The sequence below is a fragment of the Athene noctua genome, chromosome 33 (assembly GCF_965140245.1).
Source record: "Athene noctua chromosome 33, bAthNoc1.hap1.1, whole genome shotgun sequence".
NCBI lineage: Eukaryota > Metazoa > Chordata > Aves > Strigiformes > Strigidae > Athene > Athene noctua.
The window spans coordinates 1,964,656-1,992,587 of record NC_134069.1 but is presented as its reverse complement, the minus strand read 5'-3'; the positions used below and the strand labels follow the sequence as shown (position 1 = coordinate 1,992,587).

At 62.7% G+C, this 27,932-nt stretch overlaps 2 protein-coding genes across 2 annotated transcripts in view; one reads left to right on the top strand and one right to left on the bottom strand.

The window, feature by feature from the left end:
* LOC141972478 (scavenger receptor cysteine-rich type 1 protein M130-like) overlaps window positions 1-27,932 on the bottom strand; it is a 149,782-nt gene that overhangs the window by 58,781 nt on the left and 63,069 nt on the right. The window lies entirely within an intron of this gene.
* LOC141972429 (uncharacterized) lies at window positions 1,453-15,520 on the top strand. Its single transcript, XM_074930299.1, has 11 exons — window positions 1,453-1,719; window positions 1,850-1,912; window positions 2,655-2,707; window positions 2,890-2,968; window positions 10,996-11,048; window positions 12,061-12,154; window positions 12,736-12,811; window positions 13,363-13,469; window positions 14,054-14,221; window positions 14,556-14,645; window positions 15,090-15,520. The coding sequence occupies exons 1-11, from the start codon at window positions 1,453-1,455 to the stop codon at window positions 15,216-15,218; spliced, it is 1,179 nt and encodes a 392-aa protein (XP_074786400.1). The 3' UTR covers window positions 15,219-15,520.

Genomic DNA, 27,932 nt, shown 5'->3' with positions numbered 1-27,932 from the left:
CTCCCGCCGGGGGTGTGGAGGGGAGGAGCGGCTGGAGGATTTGGGGCTGGGGGCCTACACCCCCGTGGGGCTGGTGCAAAACTTCCTCCAGCCCCTGCGCCTCCACGTGGGGCCGCCCTGGTGGGGGCCATGGCCCTCGGTGACCCGGGGCTGGGGGTCTCTGTGGGCTGGGGGGGACCTGGGGGGGTCTCTGCGGGGCCGGGAAACGTCCCCGTGGGGGTTTGTGGGGGGATTTGCGGGCGCTGCCTCGGGGCAGGTGTGGGGGGGTCCCTGGGGGCTGCCCCTGACCCCCCCGCCGCCCCCCAGGGACGCCGGGCCCCGCCTGGCCCCGCTGCCGCTGCCGGCCCGCGCCCCCCGTGCTCGCCGGGACGTCACGGCCCCGGTGACCCCCGGGAAGGGCGGGGAAGGGAAAGGCGAGGGGGGGAAGGGGAAGGGGGGGGAGGACCCGACCCCCCCGAGCCGCCGGGTTCACACCCCCCGGGCGGGGGGAGGCCGCGACGCGGGCGCGACGCCACCCCCGAGGGCCCCCCCACTCCGGGGCTCCCCTACCCGCCCTCCCGCCTCACCGGAGCCCGGGGAAGCTGCCGGGGCCGCCGCCGCCGCCATCACGGTGGCCCTGAGGGGAGCGGGGTCCGCCATGGCGGGTGAGGGCATTGCCAGCGAGGGGGCGGGGCCGGAGAGGAGCATGCGCAGGACGCGGAGGGGGTGCGGGGCGACGCCGCGGCCGCCATGGCGGGTGAGGGCATTGCCAGCGAGGGGGCGGGGCCGGCGCGACGTGACGGCCCCAGGGCGGGAAGGCGCTTTCCCCCCCCCCCGCAGTCGCCGCCGCCATTTTGTAGTCGGCGCCGGTCGGGGCGGGCGCGGCTGCCTTCTCTTCCTTCTCTTCTTCCTGCACTTCTGCCCTTCTCCTCGCTGGCTCCTGAGGTAGGCAGGGGCTCCCCGCTGGGCGCCCCCTCCCCGCGGCACCGCCCTACGCTGGGGCGGGGGTCCCCGAGTTCTCCCTGGTACCCCCGGGCCCTCACGCACCCCCGTCCTCCCCCCTCGACCCTCCGACAGGGCACCTGGCAGTGGGGGACGGGACCCGCCTGACAGTGTGGGGAGAGGGACCCCCCGCCCACTGGGATCCCCCGACCAGGGGGTTTTGGGTGGCAGGACCCCTCGGGGACCCCAGGCGAGGGCTGCGCCTCCATTAGTGCCACCGCTGCCCCGCTAACACATTATTTTCGTTCCTCCCCCCCGTAAAAGTTTCCCTTTTTCTCCCGGTTTCTGCTCCTCAGGTGATGGCGGAAGAGGCCGAGCCCGGCGCCCCCGTCCCGGCGGAGGGGACTCCCCCCACATGCCGGGGGTCCCCGCCCATCCCGGAGTCCTCTGAGGGCCCCCCCAAGATCCTGAGGGCTCCCCCCACACCGCGGGGTCCTCCTAGGGGTGCCCCCCCATCGCGGGCCGCTCCGAATGGGGCACCCCCCGACCCAGGGGGGTTCCCCTGAACCCCGGGGGGCAGTGAGGCGCCCCCCTGCCAGATCTCGGGGGGGCGCTGCGTGCGACACTGGAGGCGGCTCGGACCCAGGACCCCGGGGAGGCGACACCGGCAGAGCTGAGCCCGATTTTGGGGGTCCCCCGGCCACCCCATCCAAGACAATTGTCGACACCTGGACGGTGCCCGACTGCTGTGCCACAACCTGTGCCTGGAGCGTTGGGGGGGACCCCAAAATGGGGGAGGTGGGGTCAGCTAAAATGCGGGGGAGGCACCCAAAATATGGGGGAATGTGGAATGTGGGCAGTGGGAGGGGGAGTGTGGGGGTGCGGTGGGGGTTTGGGGGCTCTCTCTGACCCTCCCTGTCCCCCCCAGCCGCTGGGGGGTGCGGCCACAGCGTTTGGGGGGGCCACGGACAACGCTCAGCATCCTGGAGAAGTACGGTCAGAACCTGCTGCAGCCCGGCCCCCCCGGCACTGCCGCGCCGTCCGCTTGGGGAACCCCGTCTTCCGCGGCACCGTCGATGCTGTGCAGGTACCCCAAAAGCTGCACTGGCACCCCAAAACCTCAAGGACCCCAGTCCCCCCATATAACCCCAATATCCCCTATAGCACCCCAATATTCCCCTGTACAATCCCAGTACTCCTAGTAACCCCCCTAGTATCCCTCATATCCCAGCAGTATCCCATTACAGCACCCCAATACTCCCCTTTCACCCCAGTATTCTGCTGTAGGTCCCTAGTTCCCCCCCGGGCCCCCCAGTTCCCCCTCACCTGCAGGGGGGCTGGGGGGTGCAGCGTCTGTTGGGGTACACAGAGGAGACAGGGCAGGGGCTGAGATTTCCCCCGAGGTTGGGGGTCCCCAAATCCCCCGTGTGGCCACCGTCACCGCTGATGACCTGCTGCTGCGAGCCAAGCTGGACCTGCTGCTGGCCGTGAGCTCTGGGGGCCACTGGGAAGGTCATTAGGACAGTCTGGGGCGGCCCTGGGACATGCTGGAGAGCAGTGGGATATATTGGGGAGCACTAGGAAGGCCACTGGGACACACTGGGATATATTAGGGAGCGGTAAGAGGGTCACTGGGCCATACTGGGGAGTACTGGGAGGGGAACTGGGACATACTGGAAAGTACTGTGCTATACTGGGAGGGCTCTTGCTCTCCCTCTGCCTCTCTCCTCCAGAACGAGTACCTGAACCCCCAGTTCTTCACTGACCTCCTGGTGGGGGGGCTAAGGTGAGTGGGGACTGGGAGGAACTGGGGGGAGCACAGAGCTATATTGGGAGGGAGTGGGAGGAGGTTGGGCTGCACTGGGATGGGTGGGTGGGGCACGGGGCTACAGTAGAGGTGCCCAGGGATGTACAGGGGGTGTGGAGTGGGGGTGTCACTGGTTCCTACTGGTCTGTACTGGTGTGAAGTGGGAGCGGTTCTTCTTCCCGTCCCCAGGGGCCGTTGGTGGTCGGATCGCTGCCAATAACGGATGGGGACAGCCCGCAGGTAGGGGGGTCTGTAGGGACTGGGGTCTGTAGAGGGAATATAGGGAGCTCTGTGGGATCTGGGGGGCTGTAGGGATTATAAGAAGCTCTGTAGCGGCAGGGCGGAGCTGTAGAGGGGCTGTAGGGTGCTCTGTAGGGGTTGGTGGTCTGTAGTGGCATTATAAGGAGCTCTGTAGGGGCTGGGGTGGGAAGAGTGGTCATAAGGAGCTCTCTGAGGACTGGGGTGCTTGTAGAGTGGTTATAGGGAGCTGTGTAGGGGCTCGGGGGCTGTAGAGGGGATGTAGAGGTACTATAGGAAGATGGGGAGGGCAGTAGAGGGGTTATAAGGAGCTCTGTAAGAGCTGTGGGAGCTGTACAGGCCCTATAGGGAGCTCTGTAAGTGCTGGCGGGTTGTAGAGTGGCCTTAGGGACCTGGGGAGGAGTTTAGAGGGGTTATAAGGAGCTCTGTAGGGGCTGCGGGTGTTGCAGAGGGGCTATAATGAGCTCTGTAGAGGCTGGTGGGAGCTGTAGAGTGGTTATAGGGAGCTCTGTAGGGGCTGTGGGGGTTTTAGCCGGGCTATAAGGAGCTCTGTTGGGTCGTAAGAGAGGCCCTAGATTGGCTATGAGGAGCACAGTACAGGCTAGGGAGGGCTGTAGAGGGTCTATAGGGAGCTCTGTCGTGGCAGTTGGGGCTGTAGAGGGTTTATAAGGAGCTCTATAGGGGCTGGGGGTCTGCAGAGAGGATCTAGGGAGCACTGTAGGGACCGGGGGGCTGTAGAGGTGCTATAAGGAGTCATGTAAGGGCTGGGGCGTCTTTAGAGAGGGTATAAGGAGATCTGTAGGGGCTGGGGGGCTGTAGAGGGACTATAGGGATCTGGGGAGAGCTGTAGAGGGGTTATAAGGAGCTCTGGGGGGGCTCTAGAGTGTCTATTATGAGCTATGTAGGGGCTAGGAGACAGTAGAGGTTCTATAGGAAGCTCTATAGGGACTGAGGGGCTGTAGAGGGTCTGTAGGGACCTGGGGAGGGGTTTAGAGGGGTTACAAGGAGCTCTGTAGTGCCTAGGGGTGTTGCAGAGGAGCTATAATGAGCTCTGTAGGGGCTGTAGAGGTGCTATAGGGAGTCATGTAGTGGCTGGCGGGCTTTAGAGGGGCTAGAAGGAGCTCTGCGGGGGCTGTGGGAGCTGTATAGGACCTATAGGGATCTCTGTAAGGGCTGGGGGTTGTAGACGGTATATAGGGAGCTGTGTAGGGGCTCAGGGGCTGTTGAGGGGATGTAGAGGTACTATAGGGAGCTGGGGAGGGCTGTAGAGGGGTTATAAGGAGCTCTCTAGGGGCTGATGGAGCTGTAGAGGGGGTATAGGGAGTTCTGGTCGCTGTTGAGGGGCTATAGGGACTTCTGTAGGGACTGAGGTGTCCAGAGGTTATATAACGAGCTCTGTAGGGACTGGGGGGCTGTAGAGGCCCTATTGGGAGCTCAGTGTGCTATAGAGGGGTTGTAGGGAGCTCTGTAAGGGCTGGTGGGCTGTAGAGGTGCTATAAGGAGTCATGTAGGGGCTGGGGGGGCTGTAGAGGGGGTATAGGGAGCTCTGTAGGGGCTGGGGGGCTGTAGAGGGATTACAGGAAGCTCTGTAGGGACTGAGGGGCTGTAGGGACCTGGGGAGGGGTTTAGAGGGGTTATAAGGAGCTGTGTAGGGGCTAGGGGTGTCGAAGAGGGGTTATAATGAGCTTTGTAGGGGCTGGGGGGGCTTTAGAGGGGCTATATGGAGTCATGTAAGGGCTGGGGGGCTTTAGAGGTGCTAGAAGGAGCTCTGTAGGGGCTGTGGGAGCTGTACAGGGCCTATAGGGAGCTCGGTAAGGGCTGGGGGTCTGTTGAGGGTATATAGGGAGCTCTGTAGGGGCTGGCGGGTTGTAGAGTGGCCTTAGGGACCTGGGGAGGAGTTTAGAGGGGTTATAAGGACCTCTGTAGGGGCTGCGGGTGTTGCAGAGGGGCTGTAATGAGCTCTGTATGGGCTGGTGGGAGCTGTAGAGTGGTTATAGGGAGCTCTGTAGGGGCTGTGGGGGTTTTAGCAGGGCTATATGGAGCTCTGTTGGGTCGTAGGGGGGGCCCTAGATTGGCTACGAGGAGCACAGTACAGGCTAGGGTGGGCTGTAGAGGGTCTATAGGGAGCTGTGTCGTGGCAGTTGGGGTTGTAGAGGGTTTATAAGGAGCTCTATAGGGGCTGGGGGGCTACAGAGGGGCTCTAGGGAGCTCTGTAGGGACCGGGGGGCTGTAGAGGCTCTATTGGGAGCTCAGTGCTATAGAGTGTCTGTAGGGAGCTCTGTAGGGGCTGGTGGGCTGTAGAGGTGCTATATGGAGTCGTGTAAGGGCTGGGGGGTCTTTAGAGGGGCTAGAAGGAGCTCTGTAGGGGCTGTGGGAGCTGCACAGGGCATATAAGGAGCTCTCTAGGGGCTGGGGGGGGCTGTAGAGGTGCTATAAGGAGTCATGTAAGGGCTGGGGCGTCTTTAGAGGGGCTAGAAGGAGCTCTGTAGGGGCTGTGGGAGCTGTAGAGGGACTATAGGGTTCTGGGGAGAGCTGTAGAGGGGTTATAAGGAGCTCTGCGGGGGCTGTAGAGGGTCTGTTGTGAGCTCTGTAGGGGCTAGGAGGCTGTAGAGGTTCCATAGGAAGCTCTGTACGGACTGAGGGGCTGTAGAGGGTCTGTAGGGACCTGGGGAGGGGTTTAGAGTGGTTACAAGGAGCTCTGTAGGGGCTGGGGGTGTTGCAGAGGGGCTATAATGAGCTCTGTAGGGGCTGTAGAGGTGCTATAGGGAGTCATGTAGTGGCTGGCGGGCTTTAGAGGGGCTAGAAGGAGCTCTGCGGGGGCTGTGGGAGCTGTATAGGACCTATAGGGATCTCTGTAAGGGCTGGGGGTTGTAGACGGTATATAGGGAGCTGTGTAGGGGCTCAGGGGCTGTTGAGGGGATGTAGAGGTACTATAGGGAGCTGGGGAGGGCTGTAGAGGGGTTATAAGGAGCTCTCTAGGGGCTGATGGAGCTGTAGAGGGGGTATAGGGAGTTCTGGTCGCTGTTGAGGGGCTATAGGGACTTCTGTAGGGACTGAGGTGTCCAGAGGTTATATAACGAGCTCTGTAGGGACTGGGGGGCTGTAGAGGCCCTATTGGGAGCTCAGTGTGCTATAGAGGGGTTGTAGGGAGCTCTGTAAGGGCTGGTGGGCTGTAGAGGTGCTATAAGGAGTCATGTAGGGGCTGGGGGGGCTGTAGAGGGGTTCTAGGGAGCTCTGTAGGGGCTGGGGGGCTGTAGAGGGATTACAGGAAGCTCTGTAGGGACTGAGGGGCTGTAGGGACCTGGGGAGGGGTTTAGAGGGGTTATAAGGAGCTGTGTAGGGGCTAGGGGTGTCGAAGAGGGGTTATAATGAGCTTTGTAGGGGCTGGGGGGGCTTTAGAGGGGCTATATGGAGTCATGTAGGGGCTGGGGGGGGTGTTTAGAGGGGCTAGAAGGAGCTCTGTAGGGCTGTGGGAGCTGTACAGGGTCTCTAAGGAGCTCTGTAGGGGCTGGGGGGCTGTAGAGGCATTATAAGATGCTCTGTACGAGCTGCGGTGCCTGAATACTGGTTGTAAGGCACTTTGTATGGGCTGGGGGGGAGAAGAGTGGTTATAACCAGCTCTGTAGGGGCTGGGGTGCCTGTAGAGTGGTTCTAGGCAGCTCTGTAGGGCTAGGGGGGGCTTTAGAGGGGCTATGAGTATGTCTGTAGGGTTTGGGGTGGGCTGTAGAGGGGTTATAGGGAGCTCTGGTGGACTGTTTAGGGGCTCTAGGGAGCTCTTTTGGGGTTGGTGTGCTGTGGAGGCATTATAAGGAGCTTTGTAGGGGCTGGGGGAGCTGTAGAGGGGCTATAGGGAGCTCTGTAGGGGCTTGGGGACTGTAGAGGTGCTATAAGGGGCTCTGTAGGGGCTGGGGGGAGCTGTAGAGGGACTATAGGGAGCTCTGTAGGGATTGGCGGCCTGTAGTAGTATTATAAGGAGCTCTGTAGGGGCTGGGGTGGTGAAGACTGGTCATAAGGAACTCTGTAGGGATTGAGGGGGCCACAGAGCGTCTATAAGGAGCTCTCTGGGGACCGGGGTGCTTGTAGAGTGGTTATAGGGAGCTCTGTAGGGACTAGGGGGGCTGTAGCAAGGCTATAGGGAACTCTGTAGGGGCTGGGTTGGGCTGTAGAGTGTTTACAGGGAGCCCTGGGGGGGCTGTAGAGGGGCTATAGCGAGCTCTGTAGAGGCTGGGGGGAGTTGGAGAGGGGCTATAGTGAGCGGTGTAGGAGCTGGGATAGCTGTAGAGGGGCTGTACGGAGCTCTGTAGGGGCTAGTGGGCTGTAGGGAGCTCTGTAGGGTCTGTAGAGAGGTTAAAAGGAGCTCTGTAGGAGCTGGGGCTTGCTGTAGAGAGACTATAGGGAGGTCTGTAGGGTCTGTGGGGGGCCGAAGAGTGGTTATAAGGAGCTCTGTAGGGGCTGGGGTGCCTGTAGAGTGGTTCTAGGCAGCTCTGTAGGGCTAGAGGGGGCTTTAGAGGGGCTATGAGGATATCTGTAGGGTTTGGGGTGGCTGTAGAGGGGTTATAGGGAGCTCTGGTGGACTGTTGAGGGGCTATAGGGAGCTCTTTTGGGGTTGGTGGGCTGTGGAGGCATTATAAGGAGCTCTGTAGGGGCTGCGGGAACTGTAGAGGGGCTACAGGGAGCTCTGTAGGGGCTCCGGAGACTGTTCAGAGTGTATATGGAGCTCGCGGGGGCCTGTAGAGGGGCTATAGGAAGCTCTGTAGGGGCTGAGGGAGCTGTACAGGGCCTATAGGAGCTCTCTAAGGGCTGGGGGGCTGTAGAGGCTATATATGGAGCTCTGTAGGGGCTCGGGAGCTGTTGAGGGGATGCAGAGGTACTATAGGGAGCTGGGGAGGGCTGTAGAGGGGTTATAAGGAGCTCTCTAGGGGCTGATGGAGCTGTAGAGGGGCTCTAGGGAGCTCTGGTCACTGTTGAGGGGCTTAGGGACTTATGCAGGGACTGGGGGTCCGCAGAGAGGCTATAACGAGCTCTATAGGGGCTGGGCGGAGCTGTAGAGTGGTTATAGGGAGGTCTGGGGGGCCTGTAGAGGGGCAATAGCGAGAGGGCTGGAGAGGTGCTATAAGGAGCTCTTTAGTGACGGGGAGGGCTTTAGAGGGGCTATGAGGAGCTCTGTGGGGGGCTGTAGAGGGACTATAGGGAGTTGGGGAGGGCTGTAGAGGGGTGATAGGGAGCTCTGGGGGGCTGTTGGGGGGCTATAGGGAGCGCTTTAGGGGTTGGTGGGCTGTAGAGGCATTATAAGGAGATCTGTAGAGGCAGGGGGGAACTGTAGAGGGGTTACAGGGAGCTCTGTGGGGGCTCGGGGGGCTGTTCAGGGTGTATATGGAGCTCTGTAGGGGCTGGGGGGCTGTAGAGGGTATATAGGGAGCTCTGAAGGGGCTTGGGGGGCTGGTGAGGGTCTATAGAGTGCTCTGTAGGGGATCGGAGGGCTGTAGAGGTACTATAGAGAGCTGGGGCGTATGTAGGGGTTTATAAGGAGCTCTGTCGGGGCTGGGGGAGCTATCGATGGGCGATAGGGAGCTCCGTAGGGGCCTCGGGGCTATAGGGAGCTCGGGGGGGTGTGCTGTAGGGGGCTATTAAGGAGCTCTGTAGAGGCAGGGGGGAGATATAGAGGGGCTATAGGGAAGCTCTGTAGGGGTTGAGGGGCCGCAGAGGGTCTGTAAGGAGCTCTCTGGGGACTGGGGTGCCTGTAGAGTGGTTATAGGTGTCTTGCGGAGATAAGACTCTACAACCTTGAAGCTGTAAAGTAGTGTGGTGGTTTGACTCTGGCTAAATGCCAGGTATCCACCAAGTCACTCTATCACTTCCCCCCCCCCCTTCCCTTTGTTTTCTCAACAGGGTAAAGAGGGGAAAGAAGATAAACTAACCCTTGTGGGTGAAACAAAAGCAGTTTTAATATAAGCAAAGCGAAGCCAAAGTCCGCGCGCGGAAGCAAAAGCAAACAGATTTATTCTCTCCTTCCCACGGACAGGCGCTGTGGGGCCTTCTCGGGAAGCGGGGCTCCAATACGCGGAGTGGTTGCCTCGGAGGACCGAGGGTGACCCACCCCTCCCTCCTTTCTCCCGGCTTTATACTGAGCAGATGTCACAGGGTCGGGAATATCCCTTGGGTCGGTTCGGGTCAGCTGTCCTGGCTGTGTCCCCTCCCGAGATCTCGCCCACCCCGTCCCGCTGGGGGAAATGTCAGGAAGAGCCTTGGTGCTGTGTGAGCACTGCTCAGCAGCAGCCACCACACCAGGGAGCTGCCAACACCCTGCAGCTCCCAGCACAAACCACAGCACCACGGGGCTGCTGTGAGGGAAAACCGATTCCGGCTCAGCCAGACCCAGTACAAGTAGGAACGTTTATCCGGCGCCGGGCGCATGGGGGATCGCTCCACCACGAGCACGCGCGCCGTTTGCAGCTCCCGTCCGGCTGATACGTTACAGAATAGCGCATATTCATGGAACGCCTGTACATATACGTAGTGTACCCCCGCCTCCCCTCGCTCCTCATGGTAATCAGGTCTCCTCCCCTTGCGCCTGCGCCATGAGCTCTTCAAGCTCCGGTCAGGGGTCAGAAATTTCTGGGCAAGGGTCGGATAGGTGAAGTACCTCTTCTTCCTCGCTGATGAACTTTTCACCCTGTCGCTCTGCGCTGCCTCAGTTGTTCCCTGGGCCCCGGCCAAACCGCCAGGCCAGTTTGTGCTGGAATCTCGGGTGATTTGTTGCTGGAACACACAACTTCAAGGACCAGAAGAAACTTCTCTTTGGGCTAGGAGATTGCAGCCTAGCAACGTTATCAGCACCTGGTATGTGGCTCTCCCCCCTTTTCTTTGTCCGTGCACAGGCCTCTGTCTTGTGCCATCTGACCAAAGTTACTCAAATCCCCTATCTCAGCACTCAAAATATGGGGGCAGTGGGAGGGGGAGTGTGGGGGCGCGGTGGGGGTTTGGGGGCTCTCTCTGACCCTCCCTGTCCCCCCCAGCCGCTGGGGGGTGCGGCCACAGGGTTTGGGGGGGCCATGGACAGCGCTCAGCATCCTGGAGAAGTACGGTCAGAACCTGCTGCAGCCCGGCCCCCCCGGCACTGCCGCGCCGCCCGCTTCGGGAACCCCGTCTTCCGCGGCACCGTCGATGCTGTGCAGGTACCCCAAAAGCTGCACTGGCACCCCAAAACCTCAAGGACCCCAGTCCCCCCATATCACGGCAATATCCCCCACAGAACCCCAGTGTCCCTTGCTAGCACCCCAGTATTTTACTGTGGGACTCCAGTATCTCCTGTATCACTCCAGTATCCCCCACAGAACCCCAATATCCCTCTCTAGCATCCCAATATTTTTCCATAGTACCTCAATCCCCCGTATCACCCCAATATCCCCTGTAGCACCCCAATATTCCCCTGTACAATCCCAGTACTCCTAGTATCCCCCCAGTATCCCTCATATCCCCGCAGTATCCCGTTACAGCACCCCAATACTCCCCTTTCACCCCAATATTCTGCTGTAGGTCCCTAGTTCCCCCCTGGGACCCCCAGTTCCCCCTCACCTGCAGGGGGGCTGGGGGGTGCAGTGTCTGTTGGGGTACACAGAGGAGACAGGGCAGGGGCTGAGCTTTCCCCTGAGGTTGGGGGTCCCCAAATCCCCCGTGTGGCCACCGTCACCGCTGATGACCTGCTGCTGCGAGCCAAGCTGGACCTGCTGCTGGCCGTGAGCTCTGGGGGCCACTGGGAAGGTCATTAGGACAGTCTGGGGCGGCCCTGGGACATGCTGGGGAGCAGTGGGATATACTGGGATATATTGGGGAGCACTAGGAAGGTCACTGGGACACACTGGGAGACACGGGGGGGTTACTGGGCTGTACTGAAGGGCACTGGGACATACTGGGATATATTGGGGAACGCTAAGAGTGTCACTGGGACATACTGGGGAGCACTGCGCCATACTGGGAGGGCTCTTACTCTCCCCTTGCCCCTCTACCAGAACCAGCACCTGAACCCCCAGTTCTTCACTGACCTCCTGGTGGGGGGGCTAAGGTGAGCAGGAACTGGGGGAAACTGGGGCGAGCACACAGCTATACTGGGAGGAGGTTGGGCTACACAGGGATGGGTGGGTGGGGCACGGGGCTATACTGGGGGTGCCCAGGGATGTACAGGGGGTGTGGAGTGGGGGTGTCACTGGTTCATACTGGTCTGTACTGGTGTGAAGTGGGAGCGGCTCCTCTTCCTGCCCCCAGCGGCCACTGGTGCCTGATTTGGTGCCAATACCAGATGGGGACGGCCCGCAGGTAGGGGGGTCTGTAGGGACTGGGGTCTGTAGAGGGGCTATAGGGAGCTCTGGAGGGGCTGGGGGGGTGTGTGGAGTGGTTCTGTAGGGCTCGGGGGGGGCTATAGGGGGGTTCCATAGGGGCTGTTGGGGGCTGGAGGTGCTCTATGGGGCTTCTGTAGGGGTAGGGCGGTGCTGGGGGGGGGTTCTAGGGGCTGCAGGGGTGCTTCTGGGGTTGCGTGTGGGACTGTAGGACCCCTATAGGGCCCCTATAGATCCTGAGAGTGTCCCCCTGTGACTCTGGTGGGTCGGGCACCTCCTGCAAGGGAGCGTTGCTGACAGCGCTGGATAAATCACCGGCTCCTCTGCTCCCACGCAGGATGACCCAAAGAAGCCGCAGCTTTTGCTGGCTCTTCTTAGGGAAGCCTCTCCTGGGAAGCCCCGGCAGCTCTGGTAGCGGATACCTGAACAGAGTGTTTTTCCCTTTCAGGAGCTGAGACGTGTGTGTGCGGCACCCCTGGAGACCCTGCGGTAAGAGACGTTTCCTGAGCTGGAATTGTGTCTGTGCAGCAGTCTTGGCTGACCTCGTGCTACCTGCACTCCTTTTCCTAACAGCCAGGGCTCTGGTACTTCCCTCCTGCCTTTGCCTTTTGCTCAGCCTGGCGAGGAAGGGGAGCACGTGCGGAGCAGGGAAGGCACACGTGTCTGCTGCTTGCTGAGCTCAGACGGTTCCCAGAGGGGATGGGCAGCTCTCTGACAAGAGCGGCTTTTGTCTTCCTGCAGGAACTGGCAAACTTTGTTGGCAGAGCAAACCCAAAACAAGGAGCGTCTGCGGGAGGAGGTGGCTCAGCTGAAGGCGAAGTTCAGCAGCGCAGAGGTGACCCTGCATTTTGGGGAAGGAGGGGTGGCTGGGCAGAACCCCCGAGAAAGCACTCCTCGGGGTTGTTGGTGGGCTCAGACCGCTGACTGCAGCGAGCCAGCCTTTGCCAGGGGCTTGCTGGGTGAGCTGCTGCGCTGCGCAGGCCCTTCTCCGGGCCCGGTTTCTCTGGGCCGCTTCAGGCAGCGGAGGACTCCCGGCAGCCTTCCCTCGGCACGCCGGGGCCTCTGCCTGCTCTGGCCGGGCCCCGGGGGCAGTGGTGAGACCCAGGTGTGCTCACGGGGTCAGCCAACGCCGGCGGGGCCTGGGACCGTCTCCCGACCGACCTGGAGAGCGTGGAGGGTGGGCACGGGACGGTGGGGACCCTCATCAACCCGCCTCGGGGCTGCGGCCACGGCCACGGCACAGATCCTGTTCCTCAGGCCTGGTGGCTCACACCAGCAGCAGAGCGTCTCTGGGCTCTGCGGACAAGGCTTGGCTTGCACCTCGGGCACCGCCCCTTTGCCTCTGCAGGCGCTAGTGGCCACGCTGCTCTGCCCGCTGACATGGTCCTTTTCTGTGTTCATTCACATCTTTACCAGGAAGTTCAGGACAGCAGCCAGGCAGCGCCTGCCAAAGTCTCTGCCGCGACGTATGACTGGGCCCTGAAAAGCTCTGGTATGGACGCAAGCAGCCCCACCTCCTTGCCCTGCGCTTGCCTGTAGCCCTGCCCAGAGGAGGCCGTGCTCTCCAAAGCGGGGCAGCTGAAATGCTGCCTGGGGTCCCCGAGCCAGGCTGTGGCCGAGCGGCTCTCTCGGGCTCCCTCCCAGTCCTGCCCTTGGCCCCTGCGCGGGGGCCTCTGGCGCTGCCCCCGCACACGCTGCTGCGCTGATGGAGGGGCTCTTCCTGCGGCTGCATCCGCGAAGGGAACGGCTGGGTCACCCTTTGCTGCCCACGCGGCGAGCCCTCGGCTTTGCTCCGCTGTCGTCGCCCCGGCGCCTGCTGCCCCCCAGCACCCTCAGACCTTCTCCTCGTGGCGCCGTGGCGGCAGCAGTCGCCAGGCACGGGGATGCCGTCCCTGCCCCGCGCAGCCGGGCGCCCCCGCGGCCTGGGGGTGAGAACAGCGCTGACAGACGTGGAGCTGCTCGGCGGCACCAGAAATAGTGTCTGAGCACCGGGTGCTCCTGGTCTGGGGCCTCTGGCAGTGACCTGCTCTCCCTCCCTTACAGGTGCCTCCATTGACATGCGGAGAACTTCGGAGGCCTTCAGCTGCACACACTGGCGCTGCAGCGTTGTGGAGTGGTTCTCTCAGTCCACACCTGATGCTGTTTTGGAGGTACTGTAGCGGAACTCACGGGTGCTGGTTTCCTTCCCTCCGGTGAAGCTGGGACCGACCTCGGGGCTCTCCCCTCAGTGCAGGGCAGTGCCGCTCCAGCCCGCAGTGCCCATCAGGTTCCTGAAGCCAAAGCTCGGACACAGGGCTGGGCCTGCTGGAGATGAGCGGTTCCCCTCAGGAGGGGAACGGGGCTGAGCTGAGCGGAGCTGCTGCCCCTTGCCCACAGGCCTCTGTCCCAGCTGAGTGAAAGACTTTCTCCCTGGTGACCCCCTTTCCACACTTGTCCCTAACGGTGCCTTTTCAGGGGTGGGGGGTGCCCTGCTGAGCGCTGGGCAGAGAGGTGTTTCTGTAAGGCCCTGACTAGGGTGGCTTCATAACCAGTGTTCTCCTCTTTTCCGTAACACTGAGAGCCCCCTCTGTCGGGCAGGGAAGGCGGCCTCCTGCTTCTGTCCGCCCCTCACGGGCGCCTCATTTCCGAGCTGCAATAGCCCCCCCAGACACGCCGGTCCCGTGCTCCGAGCGGCGCGAGCTGTGTTGTCCCCGACGCGCTCTCGCCCCTCACTGCTCTCTCGTCCTGCCTGCAGCCGGATATGTCCCCAGGGAACTGCTGGCCTCTGCCAAGGCACCAGGGCCAGGTGGTCATCAGGCTGCCAGCACGGGTCCATCTGACCGCCGTCAGCGTGCAGCACATCTACAAAGATGTGTCTCCGTCCGGGACCGTCGTCAGCGCCCCCAGAGACGTCGCTGTCTTCGTAAGTCTCTGCCGGGCGCGTCTGGTGGGGTCTGGCCCTGGGGGAAAGCCGTGACAGGGACTCGCCTGCGGCCTTCTGTGCGTTCCCTGGGGCTTGTGTCCTGCTCTCTGCTGAGCCCTGGGGGGACGCTTCGAGGGCTCCATCCCTCTCGGGACATCTTCTGGCCGAAGCACCTCCGGGTTCTTGACCCTGAGGAGCCTGAGCTCCGCCCCGGGCAGTGTCAGACAGCTGCTGGAGCCCGGGAGAGGCCGGGTACCTGCCCGGGCTGAGCCAGCGCGCACGTCCCCTCTGTGGGGCTGAGTCTGAACTGCTCTGCTTGTGCTTTGGCCCCAAGGGACTGGACGCGGATGGAGAGGAGGAAGCGCTGCTCCTGACGTTCACCTACGACGTGACCAAAGAGGCCATTCAGACCTTCCCTCTGAAGGTACGCTCCACGCGCGGGGGAGGATGCCGGGGGGCGAACCAGGCTTGGCTGGGAGCCCACGGCAGGGGGGTGTGAACGCTTCCTCCCTGGGCACAGGGCCCCGGGCCCCCGCCCAGAGAGCCCTGGCGGGGCTGAGGCGCAGGCGGTGGTTCTCCTCGCAGCAGAGCGTCCCCTTCTCTGCGGGAGGCAGGCAGAGCGGGCAGCGGGGCCTGGAGGGCCAGAGCAAGGGGCAGGGGGGCGCAGCCCCGGCCGGGCCGGCACGCAGAGGAGGCCAGGAGCCTTCCCCCGTCCCGTGCCCCGGCCTCCCCAGCAGCCCCGGTGGCAGCAGCCGCTCCCACCCGCCGCCGGGAGCTGGTTCCTGAGCAGGAGCAGGGCCGGCAGGGAGGGACTGACTGCACTGTCGCTCTTAACCCCTCTGCCTCCCTTTCCCTCTTGTCTTCGCAGACCGCGCCGTTTCCCAGAGCCTTTTCCTATGTCAAGTTCCTTGTGAAGAGCAACTGGGGCAACCCCGAGTACACCTGCGTTTACCGAGTGCAGGTGCACGGGCTGAGGGCGGGCGCAGGAACCAGCTGAGCCCTGTCCTGCTCTGGGCCAGGCGGGAGTTCCCTCTCCGTGGCCGAGGGGAGCACGGCCGAGGGCAGGGCTGCCTTGGAGCGTTCCACGTGGGGTCACGTCCCGCTCCCCGTCCAGGCGGACGCTGCTCCCCCGCGCCCCGTTTCGGTTCCGGGGTGGTGGCGGATTCTCTGGAGCGGTCGGGTCGCTGCTGGGACGGGCCCAGACCGGCCACCGCTCGGTGACCGCCTTCACCTGCTCGGCCTTGCTGTTGTTGTGTTGGTCCTGTTAGTACTAGTAAATCTTTTAGTTCAACCTGTGAATTTCCTCTTTTGTCCCTCTCCTGTTTCACCGGGCTGGGGTGGGGGGAAGTAAACAACTGGCCACGTGGCGATTGGCTGCTGGCCGAGTTCAAACCACAACACACCAGAGAAGAACAAGAAGGACCAACAGAAGAAAAGAGGGAAGAAATAACTAAAGGCTGTGGCCTTTCAGCTCAGCGTGGATTTGTCTCCATCGGGGGGGCACCAGAAGAGCCCTGGGGGGGCGGGGGTGCCCACTGCTATGGCCCCTGCCCAGCCTGCCGGTGGGTGTGGGGGCACCAGCAGCCCTGGGGCCAGCTCCTGGGGGCTCTCGGGGCCGGGGGGGAGCCCCTTCCCCACCCCGTGAGCGTCCCGGGCCGGGTCTCGCTGCTCTGTCCGGCAGCCGTTTGTGCCCGGGGACACCCAGACACAGACTGCGCCCTGCCGCCAGGCCCCCCCTGCTCAAGGCCTGGAAATAATTAATCGCCAGAGAGCGGCTGCGCAGATCCGGCCAGTGCACGCATTTCATTTCCCGCCGTAACAAAACTTCCTCAGCATCTCCTTCCTTCTCTTCCTCCCTGGAAGAGGAGGGTACAGGGGGGGCCCGGCGCTGGGGGAGACGCTCTTCCTGCGCCTCCTCCTTCCGAGAGTCTTTTTCCTTTACCTTTGTATTACAAAACACACAACGGCCTGGGGAATACCTTGCACAGTCTATTATTAAGGCCACACACATATATCAAATTTGCTCGTCCCAAAAACTATATGGACAATTAGCTGGCACTTTACCTGGTTAAAAATACCGCTGATACCAGACAAGTTGTGAACCACCAGACAGCTCCAGGCAGTCATCGCTTCCTACCCCCTCCACACCTTCACAGCTGAAGTCGCACGCTTCTCTCACATTCAGAATCACAGGCACCTTACGCGAAGCAATAAATATTTACATATACGTGCAAAATCACCCACAGAAGCAGCTCACGAGCCCCCACGGCAGGGAGCAGCACTAGAACCGAGAGGCTCCCGGTCCTCACGGAGCTGGACAGTGCTGTGGCACGAGCACAAGTTCAGTGCCAAGATGCTGCTCAAGAACACACTCTGCACTGCTGACATCTGGGCTCTGACCAAGTGTTCACTGACTTCACACACTGATCAGGGTACCTCCCGACTAGAAGCACTGCTGCCTTACCAACAACATAACTACCCGTAACCAGTTTACAAGAAAATCTAGTCAAACTCTCCATGAAAGAGTGTGATTCCTCCAGCTCCTATCACAGACGGGTACACAAAATGCTTCAGGTAACAGACAAAACTCCTCCCCAACAGACGGAGATTGGCCTCTTCTTGAGGGTTCAGCTACCTATGACAATTAAAAGGGGTCTTCTTTTCTCATTCTGATAATAGAACCTAGTCAGCAATGAGTATGTTCAATGCATTTTGAAAAAGTCCGAATAAACTAATAGAGACAGGTAAATACCACCAAGAATTCACACTTGACAAATTCTTCTAAGAGACGACTTATAGATGGCTTTTTGATTTCCAAAAGCGTCATAATCATGTAGGAGCTACTTCTGTATGAAACAGGTCATGACCCGGGGGAAATAAAGTCCCTTGTGTGTAAGGCACTAGCTGAGTCCTTTAGGGACTGGGTTCCTTTTCAGAACGTACCACAGATTCCCTCGGCGATCTTTAGAGAAATTATTTGGTTTATGCCTTCACACTCTGTATCTAAGGAGGGCCAGTACCTTTTTCGTCACCTTTCTTTGTGTGGTTTGCTAAGTATGCAAATTCTCTGCCATGGGAAACGTCCCTTCTCCGCGGGCTGCACCACACATTGCACCATGGAGGCTCTAACCCAGACAAGGACTAAAGTAAGGAATTTCCATCCATCCCTCAGCGCTGAGGGGGAAAGAGCTACGGATTCAAGTGTGCATCTGACACAGGTCACCCTGTAGGACGCAGACCGACGTATTAAAAACACAAGTGTTGCGGTGAGGGAATAGCTGTCTTTTTCTACCTGCCAAGCCACAGAGCTGTGGCGCTCAGATCACAGCTAACCCTTGCAGGAGGTTAAAACCTTCGCAGGAACAAAAGCACAGACACCGATATGACGGTTACTACTTGTTCAGCTTATTAGCTGTGCAAATGCCTTATATATGCTCCTTAAAGGGACCCACCTGAAGCATGGCTGTGTTTTGGTCACATCCTTCTTTGGCATCTTTGATTGGTTCCCTATTCTTCCCGTACATCGCGAGCTCTTCCGCGCGCCTCTCCCTACACACAAGCAATTTGTTGTTTTTAAATAGGTTCAGTGCACCAAAACTCACAAACAAACAAAAAGCAAACAACAAAAACCATTAATGGGGAAAAACCTCGGGTTTGACCTTCACCAGTAAACCCAGCGCCATCCACTGACCCCGTGTTTCTGTGCCCGGTGTGCCCGCCCGCAGCTCCGCACAGCAGCAGGGCTCTTCTCAACCCCGGGCTCTGCCCAGGGACACGAGAAATCACAGCGCTGCCAGCTCACAGCAAAGGCTCCAGGCTCTCGCCTCTGAAGCAAAACCCTTCAGATCTGCACTTAGGCATTTTAGACAAAGTCCACCAGCAATGCAAACAGCTCCGTCCACCACAAAAACAACCCCGGCTGCTATCGGTACGTGTGCCGCCGGGCACGTGTTATCAAGGGCAGAAACCCAGGGCCTGGAGCATCGCTTCACCGCGGGTGTATCCAGAAACACGCGATCCCGGAGATCCTGGCACCACTGCCCGGGGTTCCTCCCGCACCAAAAAGAGTTCTGACACTTCTACGCGTTTCCTTCCCGTTTACACCCAGCACCAACCGGGGCATCAATTCCTGTTTCTCGAGCCGTTACACTCTTGCCTTGATTAAAGCGTTTCATAACAGCCACCGCAGGCCAGACTCTCACCCAGATCTCCGGGAACCTCGGCAGATGGGTCTGGAGGGGAACGCCCGGTACCGCCGGGGGTCTGACAGCGGCGTTCCCTCGAGACAGCTCCCCTCCAGCTTTCCAAAACCCCCGAAAACACCCACAGTCCCGGTCAGACCGAGAAGGAGCGGGAAAACGGATCCTTTGCTCAACCTCACTGTTGCCCAAAGTGCAATTTCCACGCGGCCCTGGCGCCCAGAAACCCCCATTTTATCCTCACGTTTTCAACCCTCCTCCGCGCTCTCGACCCGCCCCTCGCGCAGTTTCTCTCTCCCGCGACCACGCGCAGACCCTGAGCGGATCCCTCCGCGTGTTCCCGGCCGCCCACCCCGGGTCCCCGCGCAGAGCCCGCGGGAATCCCCCGCCCGGAGGAACCGCTGTCCCGGGACCGAGCGGCCGCGCCCGGCCCCGCCGGCCCCTCCGGCGGCGCCGCCCCGCCGGCCCCGCGCCTCGCTCCGCGCCCCCCCGCGCACGGCCCGGCCGCCCCCCCGGCCCCTCCCGCGCCCCCGAGCGCAGCCTGACCGCGGGAGCGGAGCCGCGGGGCGATCCGCGCCGTCCCCGCCGCCGCCGGGGAGCCGCCGCGCGTCCGCGGGGGACCGCGCCCGCGCGGGGGGGGCCGCGCCGGCGGCCGTCTCCGCGCGGGGCTCCGCGCCCGCCCGGCCCCGGTGCCCGGCGCCTCCACCCCTGCGCGACGGGGCCGCCGCGCCCGCGGCGGGGGGGGCGCCCGCGTCTCCCGGGGCCGGTCGCGCGGGGCCGCGGCCGCGTCTCGGCTCCGGGCGGGGCCGGGACTCCGCGGGCGGGGCCGCGTCCGCGCACGGTCCCCGCGCCGCCGCCGCCGGGCGCTCTGCGGGGCTGGAGCGGCGCCGCCCGCCCCGCCCGCCCCGCCCGCGCTGCCCGCGCCCCGCAGCGGCGGCCGGGCCGCGGGCGGGGGGCGCCGGGCGGGGGCTCGGTGTCTCCCGGCACTGCCTGGGCTCGGCCTGCCCCGCGCGGCCGGGCTGAGGCGCCTCCAGCCCCGGGGGTGCCGAGGGGGCAGCGTCGGGGCCCAGCGCCGCCCCCCGCCGTCTGCCCGGCCCCGGGGCGCGGAGGGCGCTCAGGTGTCTCCCGCCGTGGCTGGCAGCTCCCGGCAGCAGAGGATCCCGGAGCCACGGCCCGGCTGCGGCGGGCGCGGGAGCAGGGCACGGGGCCGGGGGTGGGCGTCATTCTGGGGTCTCATTGCCAGGCACCCCCGGACGGCGTCGAACCGGGAGAGCTCCGCTAGATGCCTTCGCCGGCGCATGACGCTCTTTCCGGAGCTCCCTTTAAAACGCACAAGCTGTTCTGTGTCCGGGCGCTGCCGTCCCCGCCCCGCAGTCACCCAAAACCCACCACGACGCTTGGGTGCGCTGCCAGTCTGCCGCGAGCCCGGGCGGAAAGAGCCGTTCTGCCCCGCGGGGACGTCCCAGGCGACGTCAGCACGAAGCGCAGGGGCCGGGTGGGAAGGGCGGGGGAAGCTCGCGCTGGTGCCGATGGCCCCCGCGGAGCTGGAGGAGGAGCCGCTGGCCGGGGGCTCCAGCGGGGACCACGGGGCCCTGGCAGCAGCCCCCGGCCTCGGCTGCGCTTGGGGACCAGCAGCCCCCGGTTCTCGGCCTTTGCAGAGGAGACGACGCGGCTTCCGCGGGGGGGTGTCTGTGAGCCCTGGGCAGGGCTGGGGATCCCTCCTGGAGCCAAGGGCTTGCTGAAGCCTCCTCTGCCCGCCCGGGGCACCTCGGGGCGGCCCTTCCCTCCAGGCACCTCCCTGCAGCTCTGAGGTTGTCCCCGACGCTCGCTCGGAGCTCAGGGGGACGAGTGGCACCATGTGCGTGCGGGGAGCAGGGGAGGGGAGAGGCACGAGGGCTCCGCGCCAGGTCAGACAGCCCGGGCCAGGGGCTCTCCCTTTCCCAGGCAGGCTCCGACCTTCCGCTCCCATGCGCGCACACGAAGACACCCCCCTGAGATCCGGTACCTGCCCAGGCCTCAGCCCCTGCCCCACGTTTCCCCAGAGCTGCCTCAGGCAGACACCAGCCCCCGGGGCTCCCAGAGCTGTCGGGGGGGCAGAGGTCCCAGGAAGGACCAGGGGGCAGAAAGCCAGCCTGCCCCCAGCTCTGCTCTGCCTGGGAAAGCCGAGCCCAGCCCAGCCCAGCCCCACCTCTGCGGGGAGAGCAGCTGGGCGAGGGGCAGGGGGACGGGGCTGCCTCCAAACCCAGCTCAGCTCCCCTCGGGGCTTGACGCCGCTGCTTCTGCCTGACAGGAGGGACCGAGGAGCTCCCGGTCCAGCTCTGCTGTGGGCTTGGAAGAACGACAAAGACCGGCTGTATTCAGTCTAAGAGTATTTTCTGTATTTAGAAAAAGAGCACAACGCGTGGCCGAGGGCATCCAGAGCACAAGGGGTGGTCGGGGGCACCCAGAGCTCTCGTGCGCGGAGCAGCCGCTACTTCTTGCCACGTTTCTTGTTGGATTCCATCAGGAGCAGCCCCTGCTTCTTGATGTCTTCCCGGGAGAAGACAAGGTCGTCTTCGTCATCAGAAGCAGGGGGGTCTGGAGGAGAGAGCAGAGAGGAGCGGGTTGGGGAGGGTCTGCGGGGCCACCTCCGCTGTGCCCGTGTCCCCGGGGAGATGTGGCCCGTTTTGGAGGGCTGGTGGCGTCCCAGAGAGCCCCGGGCCAGGCCCTCGGGCACAGGCACTGTGACGGGCTCTCCCAGCCCAGCGTCCCAGGGTGACCTGCAGGGCCTGGGGATGCCACCGCTGGGGTCCCCCCCCAACACTGCTGGGGCTTCCCACAAAGGTCTGGAGCTGGGGGGCGGTGGGTTCACCCCGGCTTTGGGAAAAAAGCTGCCAAAAGCTCCTTGTCTGCTCCAATGGAAAGTACCAACGGGTGATGCACAAGGCGACTGCTCACCACCCACCGGCCAACAGCCCGCTCCTGGCCAGTGACCCCGACAGAACGAAGATCCCGCTGCTGCGAAACACAGCCCTGGGGCTGTGCTCCCTCCCAGCTGGAGAAAATTAACTCTATCCCGGCTGAAACCAGGAAACTCTTGTAGCAGATAAAACCTACTCTGGCAGTGTGGGAGAGAACTGGACATGGGCGAGCAAATGCTCCAGGTGACCGCAAGGGAGAGACGGGGCAGGCTGGAGGGTTTCTGCCGGATCGAAGCAGAAGGTCCGGGCTCCGTGCCGGGGTGTGAGAACCCTCTGGGACGAATCGGGGGGTACAGGAAGGTGCTGAGGGGACATGATGGGGGCCTGGGGACACCCCGAGAGGAGTCATGGCCCAGTGGTGAGCTGGGTAACCGCCCCGCACAGCGGAACCCTGCCCCACCCGGCCTGGGTGACGCGTCACAATGTGACCCCCTTTGTGACACCACTCCGTGTCACCCCCGGCACCGTATCTGAGCAGCGCAGCCCCGCAGTGTCTGACAGGACGGGAAAGGGACAGGGCAGGAGCGCAGCGAGGAGACTCCTGAGCACAACCCGCGTCTTTTCCCATCGCTCCTTAAAGCTGAACCCCCCCACCGTCCCTCAGCCATTTCTGAGGATGGCAGAGAGACCCCCCAGCAGCCCCAGGGTGGTTTGGGAGGAGGTCGGGGCTCCCCAGGAGAGCAGCTCTCTGCCGGAGCCCTGGGAGGTGTCCACGGTCCAGCCACTGTGGATGGGTGAGTGAGGGGGCTGACGCCAGGACCCCGTTTCCCCCGTTTCAAGCTCTTTTCACCCCTTGGGAGGCTGGTTGGCCGAGATGGCCGTTGTCTTACCGACTCTTCTGTGATTCCGTGTAGACGAGACGCTGCCAGAGGAGATTCCAGAGGAAGCGGGATGGGATTCTGACGGCGCCTGGTTGCTTTCTTTACTTGACTGCAGCGACATGAGGACGGTAACGAGCTCCCCCCTCGCCGGGACCCTTGTCCGTGGCATCGGCTTGTGTGAGCAAAGGGACCCAGAGGTGGTCGAGCTGCTCAGCCAAGCTCAGCGTGACACGTCTTCCCCCGTCCTTCCTCCCGTAGGTGTTTGGCGAATACTTCTGGCCTTCTCAGAAGACGGACGTTCTCCTCGTGGCCATCGAGGCCTTGACGGCAGACGATGCCCACGACAGGCAGATGGGCAGTGACATCGTGGACATGGCCACGACAGACCCCGTGTCCTGGCTGACGGATGTAAGTGTCCCGTGGCTGGATTGTCCTTCCGTGTCAAGACGTGTCAAATCTTGTTCTTCCCTCCTGCCCTAACCGGGCTCTCTCGGGCACCCAAAGCCACGTCAAGGCAGCAGGGAGGGGTGGGAAGGGCAGCACCATCCTCACCCGTGTCCTCTCCAGGTGCCAAAAATCCTGAGACACATCCACAGAAATGTGGAGCGGATCCGCGAGGAGCCGGCCCGGCGCAGCCTGCACTCACTGCTGCTGCTGCTGACAGACTGGAGCCCCAGGGAGGTGGTCAGGAGCCTTCTGAGCATCTCTCCAACGTGTGACAGGTACCAGCCCTGACAGCCTTGAGGGCTCGTTCCCCACGGGGAGAGTGGCCCAGAGACTCTCTGGCTGCCAGACCCACGGGAAACTGCGGGATATCCCCGAGGAGCAGGGCTCTCCATCCCACCGCGCTTCCCCCTGCAGCCAGAGCCGGCCCAAGCAGAGCCCCTGCCCCACGGGAACAGAACCTCACCCCCCTCGGCCTCCCCGGACACCCTGAAATGAGGGGGTGGGCAGGGCCGGGGTCCGGGGGAGCCGAGGCAGCTCTGCTGACCGAGTTGGCTCTGGCTCCGCAGGGCGGCCATGGCCATGTGGGAGGTGATGATCTCCGTGCCCTGGGCTCTGCGGAGAGTCATGTCGGAGCTGCTCGGCGTGCTGCAGGACTGGCGGCTGTGCAGGGTGTTCAGCTCTGCCACGGATGACGCCTGCATCTACCCCTTGGCGGTGAGTGACCCACGCCCAGCCCCACCGCTCTGCCTTCCTCCTCCTCCTCCTCCTCCTCCTTCCCCTGCTCAGCACCAGCCAGACCCCCGTGCCACACGCTCGGGCCCACCCCACGCTGGTTTGGCCCCACCAAGCCTGTCCCGGCACAGGCAGCGCTCTGCCCTCCCCCCTGCCGGCATCCCCCTGCCCAGCTCCGCAGCCTGGAGACCCCGGGAAGGGGCAGAAACCAGAGTCGAGGCAGTTGCTGGTCCTGGGTCAGAGACGTGGGGACTCGGAGGTGGCCGCAGGGGGAGAGGAGACCCTTGCCATGGACCGTGCTGGTGCGGGGAGGGAGCCCTGCAGCTCTGCTGGTCTCTCACCACTGTCTCCATTGTAGCTCCTGGCCTGCGCTAACATCGACAGGAAGGAGTTTTCTGCCCTCTACAAAGCCCAGCGGTACCTGAGGCATCCCAGCCCCGTGATGCTCTCGCTGGTGCTCACGGGCCTCATCACGCTGTCGCAAACACCTGGAACGGTGAGTGGGGGGTCGGCAAGGGGAGCCACATCGGCAGGTGGGGGCTGGGGCGGTGGGGGGGTCTTTCACCGCTTCACAAAAAGGCAACGGTGTGTTTCGTACAGGCCAGAAAACTCCCGGTGCTGCTCCCTGACGTACTGGAGACCCTGACAGATGCCGACGCCGATGTCAAGACGAAGGTCCTGGTGTTGTTCATCAACGTGCTGGGTCACGTGAAGAGGGAGGAGGCCAACCTCATCTCCCTGAGCCTGGCGGAGAAGCTCCTGCCCCTCTTCGATGATGTAAGGCTGCCATGGGAGCCTGAGCCGAGGCGATGGCTGCAGGATGGGTGCCCTTCAGGGTGGCCATGCGGGAAGCTTCTGGGCAGGGGTCCCCCCCTTACTCCTCTTGTGTAGCCTTTGGGGGCTCTTCCCCTCCCCGCTCCTCTTCCGGGCCCTTTCAGGGCTCCGGGGCGTTGAGCCACAGCTGCAGGTCTGGCCGACGGCTCCTGCGTTCAGGCTCGGACCCCGGAGCAGCTCCTCTCCCCCGGCCACGCTGCCGCCCTGCTCCCTGTGGGCGAGGAGCGGCTGGTGCTGAGCTCCCTCTGTCCTCCTCCCTGCCAGGAGTGCAGCCGGGTGCGGGAGCTCTCCATCCGCCTCTTCAAAGATGTGATGAAGACCGCGGTGTGGAGAAATAAGAAAAAAATGGTGAAGAAAGTGCAGGGGGTGTTGCTGCCTCTGTTCTTCCACACCAACGAGCCCATCGAGAGCGTGGCCAAGGTGCGGTGACCAGCGATCGGTGTCGCGGGGAAGGGTGTGCTGACACCACGGGGGTGGCCTGGGCGTGAGGGACAATGGGAATATGTGTCACGGCAGGTCCCGCTGCACTGGTCCCAGTGCTGCAGAGCTGGAGGGGGAGGTGGGGCCCCCCAGCCCAGAGGAAGGGTCCCTGCAGCCCCAAGCACCAGCAGGGCTGGGGAACTGGGCACAGACATTTCCCTGCTCAGCAGCGGCCTGTGGCCACCGAGCCCCCGAGTCCCCACGGGCTTTGTGTGCTTTGAGCCCCCATCCCTGTCCCCCGGGGCTGTGCCAGGCCCAGAGCAGGAGGATGCCAGGTCTCCTTCCCTGGGCTCTGGTGCCATCGCCCGGCCTCTGCTTCTCCACAGGCTTCCTGGGACACCCTCCGCGCCTGTGCAGTGTTCCTGGGCTGGAGGAGGCTCAGCTCCCTGGCCGAGACAGAGCAGACACACCTGATTAGAGAGTGCTTGGTAAGGACAAGCCCCAAACCCTCAGGGCGGGCTGGACGGGGGCTGCAGCTGTGCCGTGGGGGGCGCTGTGCAGCTCTGCATCGCCGCCCTGCTCCAGCCCCGCTGCCCCAGCTGCATCCTCCTTCCCTGCCCTCCAGCACGCAGCCCCCAGGGCTCTTCTCCAGGACAGCCCGGCCCAGCCGGGCCCTGGCAGCGGGACGGAGGGGTCTCGGCACCCCCAGCCCCCCCTGCCTGCGGCTCTCTCTGCCCCTCAGCCCCACGGGGCTCCTGGCTGGGAGACGGGACTCACTGGGAGGGAGCGGGGGTGCTGGCAGGAGGGACTGCTCCGGATGGCTGCGGAGGGTCCGTACCAGCCCCGTGCTCCCGTGCTCCCTCAGATAACGCACAAGAGGAACAGCGTGGACGAGTATCTGCTCCAGAGCCTGCCCTACCTGAAGGACCCTCAGGCCACCATGCGAGAGGAGGCCGTCAGGTTCATCGGTGAGTGCCCTATTTCTGGCCTCCTGGCCCCAGTCCCCACTGGTGGGGCTCGCTGGGGGTCTTGCTGGATCCCAGCGCCCTCAGGTGCTGTCCTTGCTGGAGGACAGCCCTGCCCAGGGGGAGCAGAGCTCTGACTGGTGCTCTGTGCCCCAGGTCTTGCTGCGCGGCACTGGAGGATCCTCAGGTGGAAGAAGCTCTGGGAGATCTGCCACAGTGGTGAGCGGGGGCAGTGCTGTGCTGGCGGGGGCTGGTGGGGCAGGGGACAGAGCCTGGGCTGCTGGGCTCTCTGCGGGCAGGGGGTTCACCTCTGCTCCCTTTCCTTCTCTTGCAGCCCTCCAGTCCTTGGGCAACGATGTGGAGTCGTCGATCAGGTCCCTGGCAGCTCAGACCATCCTCATCCTGACAGCTCTAAAGCAGAAGCCAAGGTCAGGATGGAGCCTGCGGTCGCTGTGCTGCTGCGCCTGATGAGCCTCGGAGAGGTGCAGTTCTCAGGGAAACGGCCGTACTTCAATAAATCTTTTTTTTAAATCAAGCTGGAGCAACAAGCCCAGGGCCACACCCCCGCACCCAGGGTGTCCCGCGAGACCACAAAGCCCGGAGAGGAGGAGGAGGAGGGAAGCTTTAGCCCATCCTGCCCCTCCCAAGGCGTCTCAGGGCACAAAAAGGCACCCACGCGCCCAGCTGGCACATCACCATTTGTCCCAGGACCCCACTAGCTCCCACTGGACCCTTCTTGCACCCCATTACTGCCCCCAGGACCCCAATATCTCCCCCAGAAACCGTCCCCAGGAGCCCATTAGACCCACAGCCCACCCCCGACACTAATAACCCCCTTAACTCCCCCATTGCCCAAATAACACCCCCCAAGTAACAAGACGCCATTACATCCTTCCAGACCCAGAACCGCAAGGAACGGTCCCTAACATCTCCAGGACCCCCACACCCCCCGACTCCATTACACTCCCTCTAGGACCCAAATAACCCCCACAGGGACCCCAATAACCCCCACAACTCCCACAGAACCCCAATAACACCCCCAATAACCCCCCGGGTCCCCAGTGACCCCTCACGGCACAGGCAGGAGTGTGGGCAGGTGCTGGGGGGACACAACGTGCTGGAGCCCCCCTGGGTCCACCTGGCACCACAGGGCCCACTGCCTGCGACACTCTGCCAGGGCTCCGTGGGCTCCAGGGAGGCGGCCTGGGCAGGAGGCCTCCAGCTCTCCATGGCCTCCCCTGAGGGGTGTTCCTGCAGAGATTCGGGTCACCCAGGCAGTGGGAATTCCTCCTTTCTAAACACTCCTGTGTGCTGGTGGTGACGGAATGTTTCTCCCGCCAAGGTGGCACCAGCCCCGGCAGCCCCAGCACTAGTGGTGGTGGCTCCGGCCCAGCAGTGGGTGAGCCAGGGGCTGGGCCCATTTCCCTGGGGGGTGGGATCGCTGGGGAAGGGGAACGCTTTGCTCTAAAAACCCAAACTTCTTCATGGTTCTGAATTTGTTTTCAAAAAAAGAGGTTTTCTGTCACAGCTGGGGCTGTGCAGACGTTCTGCTGTGTGACTGTGCTGTCCTTTTCCCTTGAACTCGGGGGGTTTTGCTCTCTGCAGGGGTCTGTGGTGTCTGCGGGGTTTACCTGTCAGGTTTCCCCAGGGAAAGGGAATTTTCGCCCTTTATTTTTACTTCAGGTGGGAAAGAAGTGACACATTTCATATTCTCTGCTCTCTGTGGGGATTTGGGGGGTTCAGCCTGATGAAACACCTCGGAGCGGTGCTGCAGAGGGTGCCGGTCACCAGAGCCGAGAGGTGCTGCTCAGGAACCGGCATGAAGCCCGAGGGCGAGAGCTGGCCCAGGCGGGCTCTTGCCTTCTGGCTGTGGGACAGTGTTTCCCAGCTGGGAGGTGCTGGGAGAGACGTGGGGGGTGAGCAGGGGTGTGCTGGAGCCCAGCCCCTCTGCAGAGCCCGGCTGCTCCTCTGGCTTTCTGCACAAAGGTCAGTGTCTGTGCAGAGCTTCTACTTCACACCTAACTCACTGAACACGCTGAACTAACCTGACCATAGAGAAGACTGAGGTGAAGAGACCTGTTCTGTCAGTATTGGGTCCAGTGTCTGAACTGTAGTTCTCCCAAGAAGCAGCAGAAGGAGGGGTGTTCCTGCATCCATTCCCGCTCTCTGCTCTGGGATGCTGGGCCCACAGCCCTGCCAGCTGCCGGGTGCAAGGCAAAAGGTCTCTCTTCATTAAAATGACTTGTCTCATTTCAGAAACTGCCCACACAGAGTTCAGAGTTGTACTTTCCATATTCTGTTTGCACACTCGGAGAGAAGCAGTGGGGGGGTTT

What these genes read in the sequence shown, in the direction of transcription:
- LOC141972429 (XM_074930299.1), top strand. Translation starts at nt 1,453, where the DNA reads ATGGGGCACCCCCCGACCCAGGGGGGTTCCCCTGAACCCCGGGGGGCA. An exon ending in CGAAGTTCAGCAGCGCAGAG is followed by an intron (nt 12,155 to 12,735) that starts GTGACCCTGCAT and finishes CATCTTTACCAG; the next exon opens with GAAGTTCAGGACAGCAGCCA. An exon ending in TTCAGACCTTCCCTCTGAAG is followed by an intron (nt 14,646 to 15,089) that starts GTACGCTCCACG and finishes TTGTCTTCGCAG; the next exon opens with ACCGCGCCGTTTCCCAGAGC.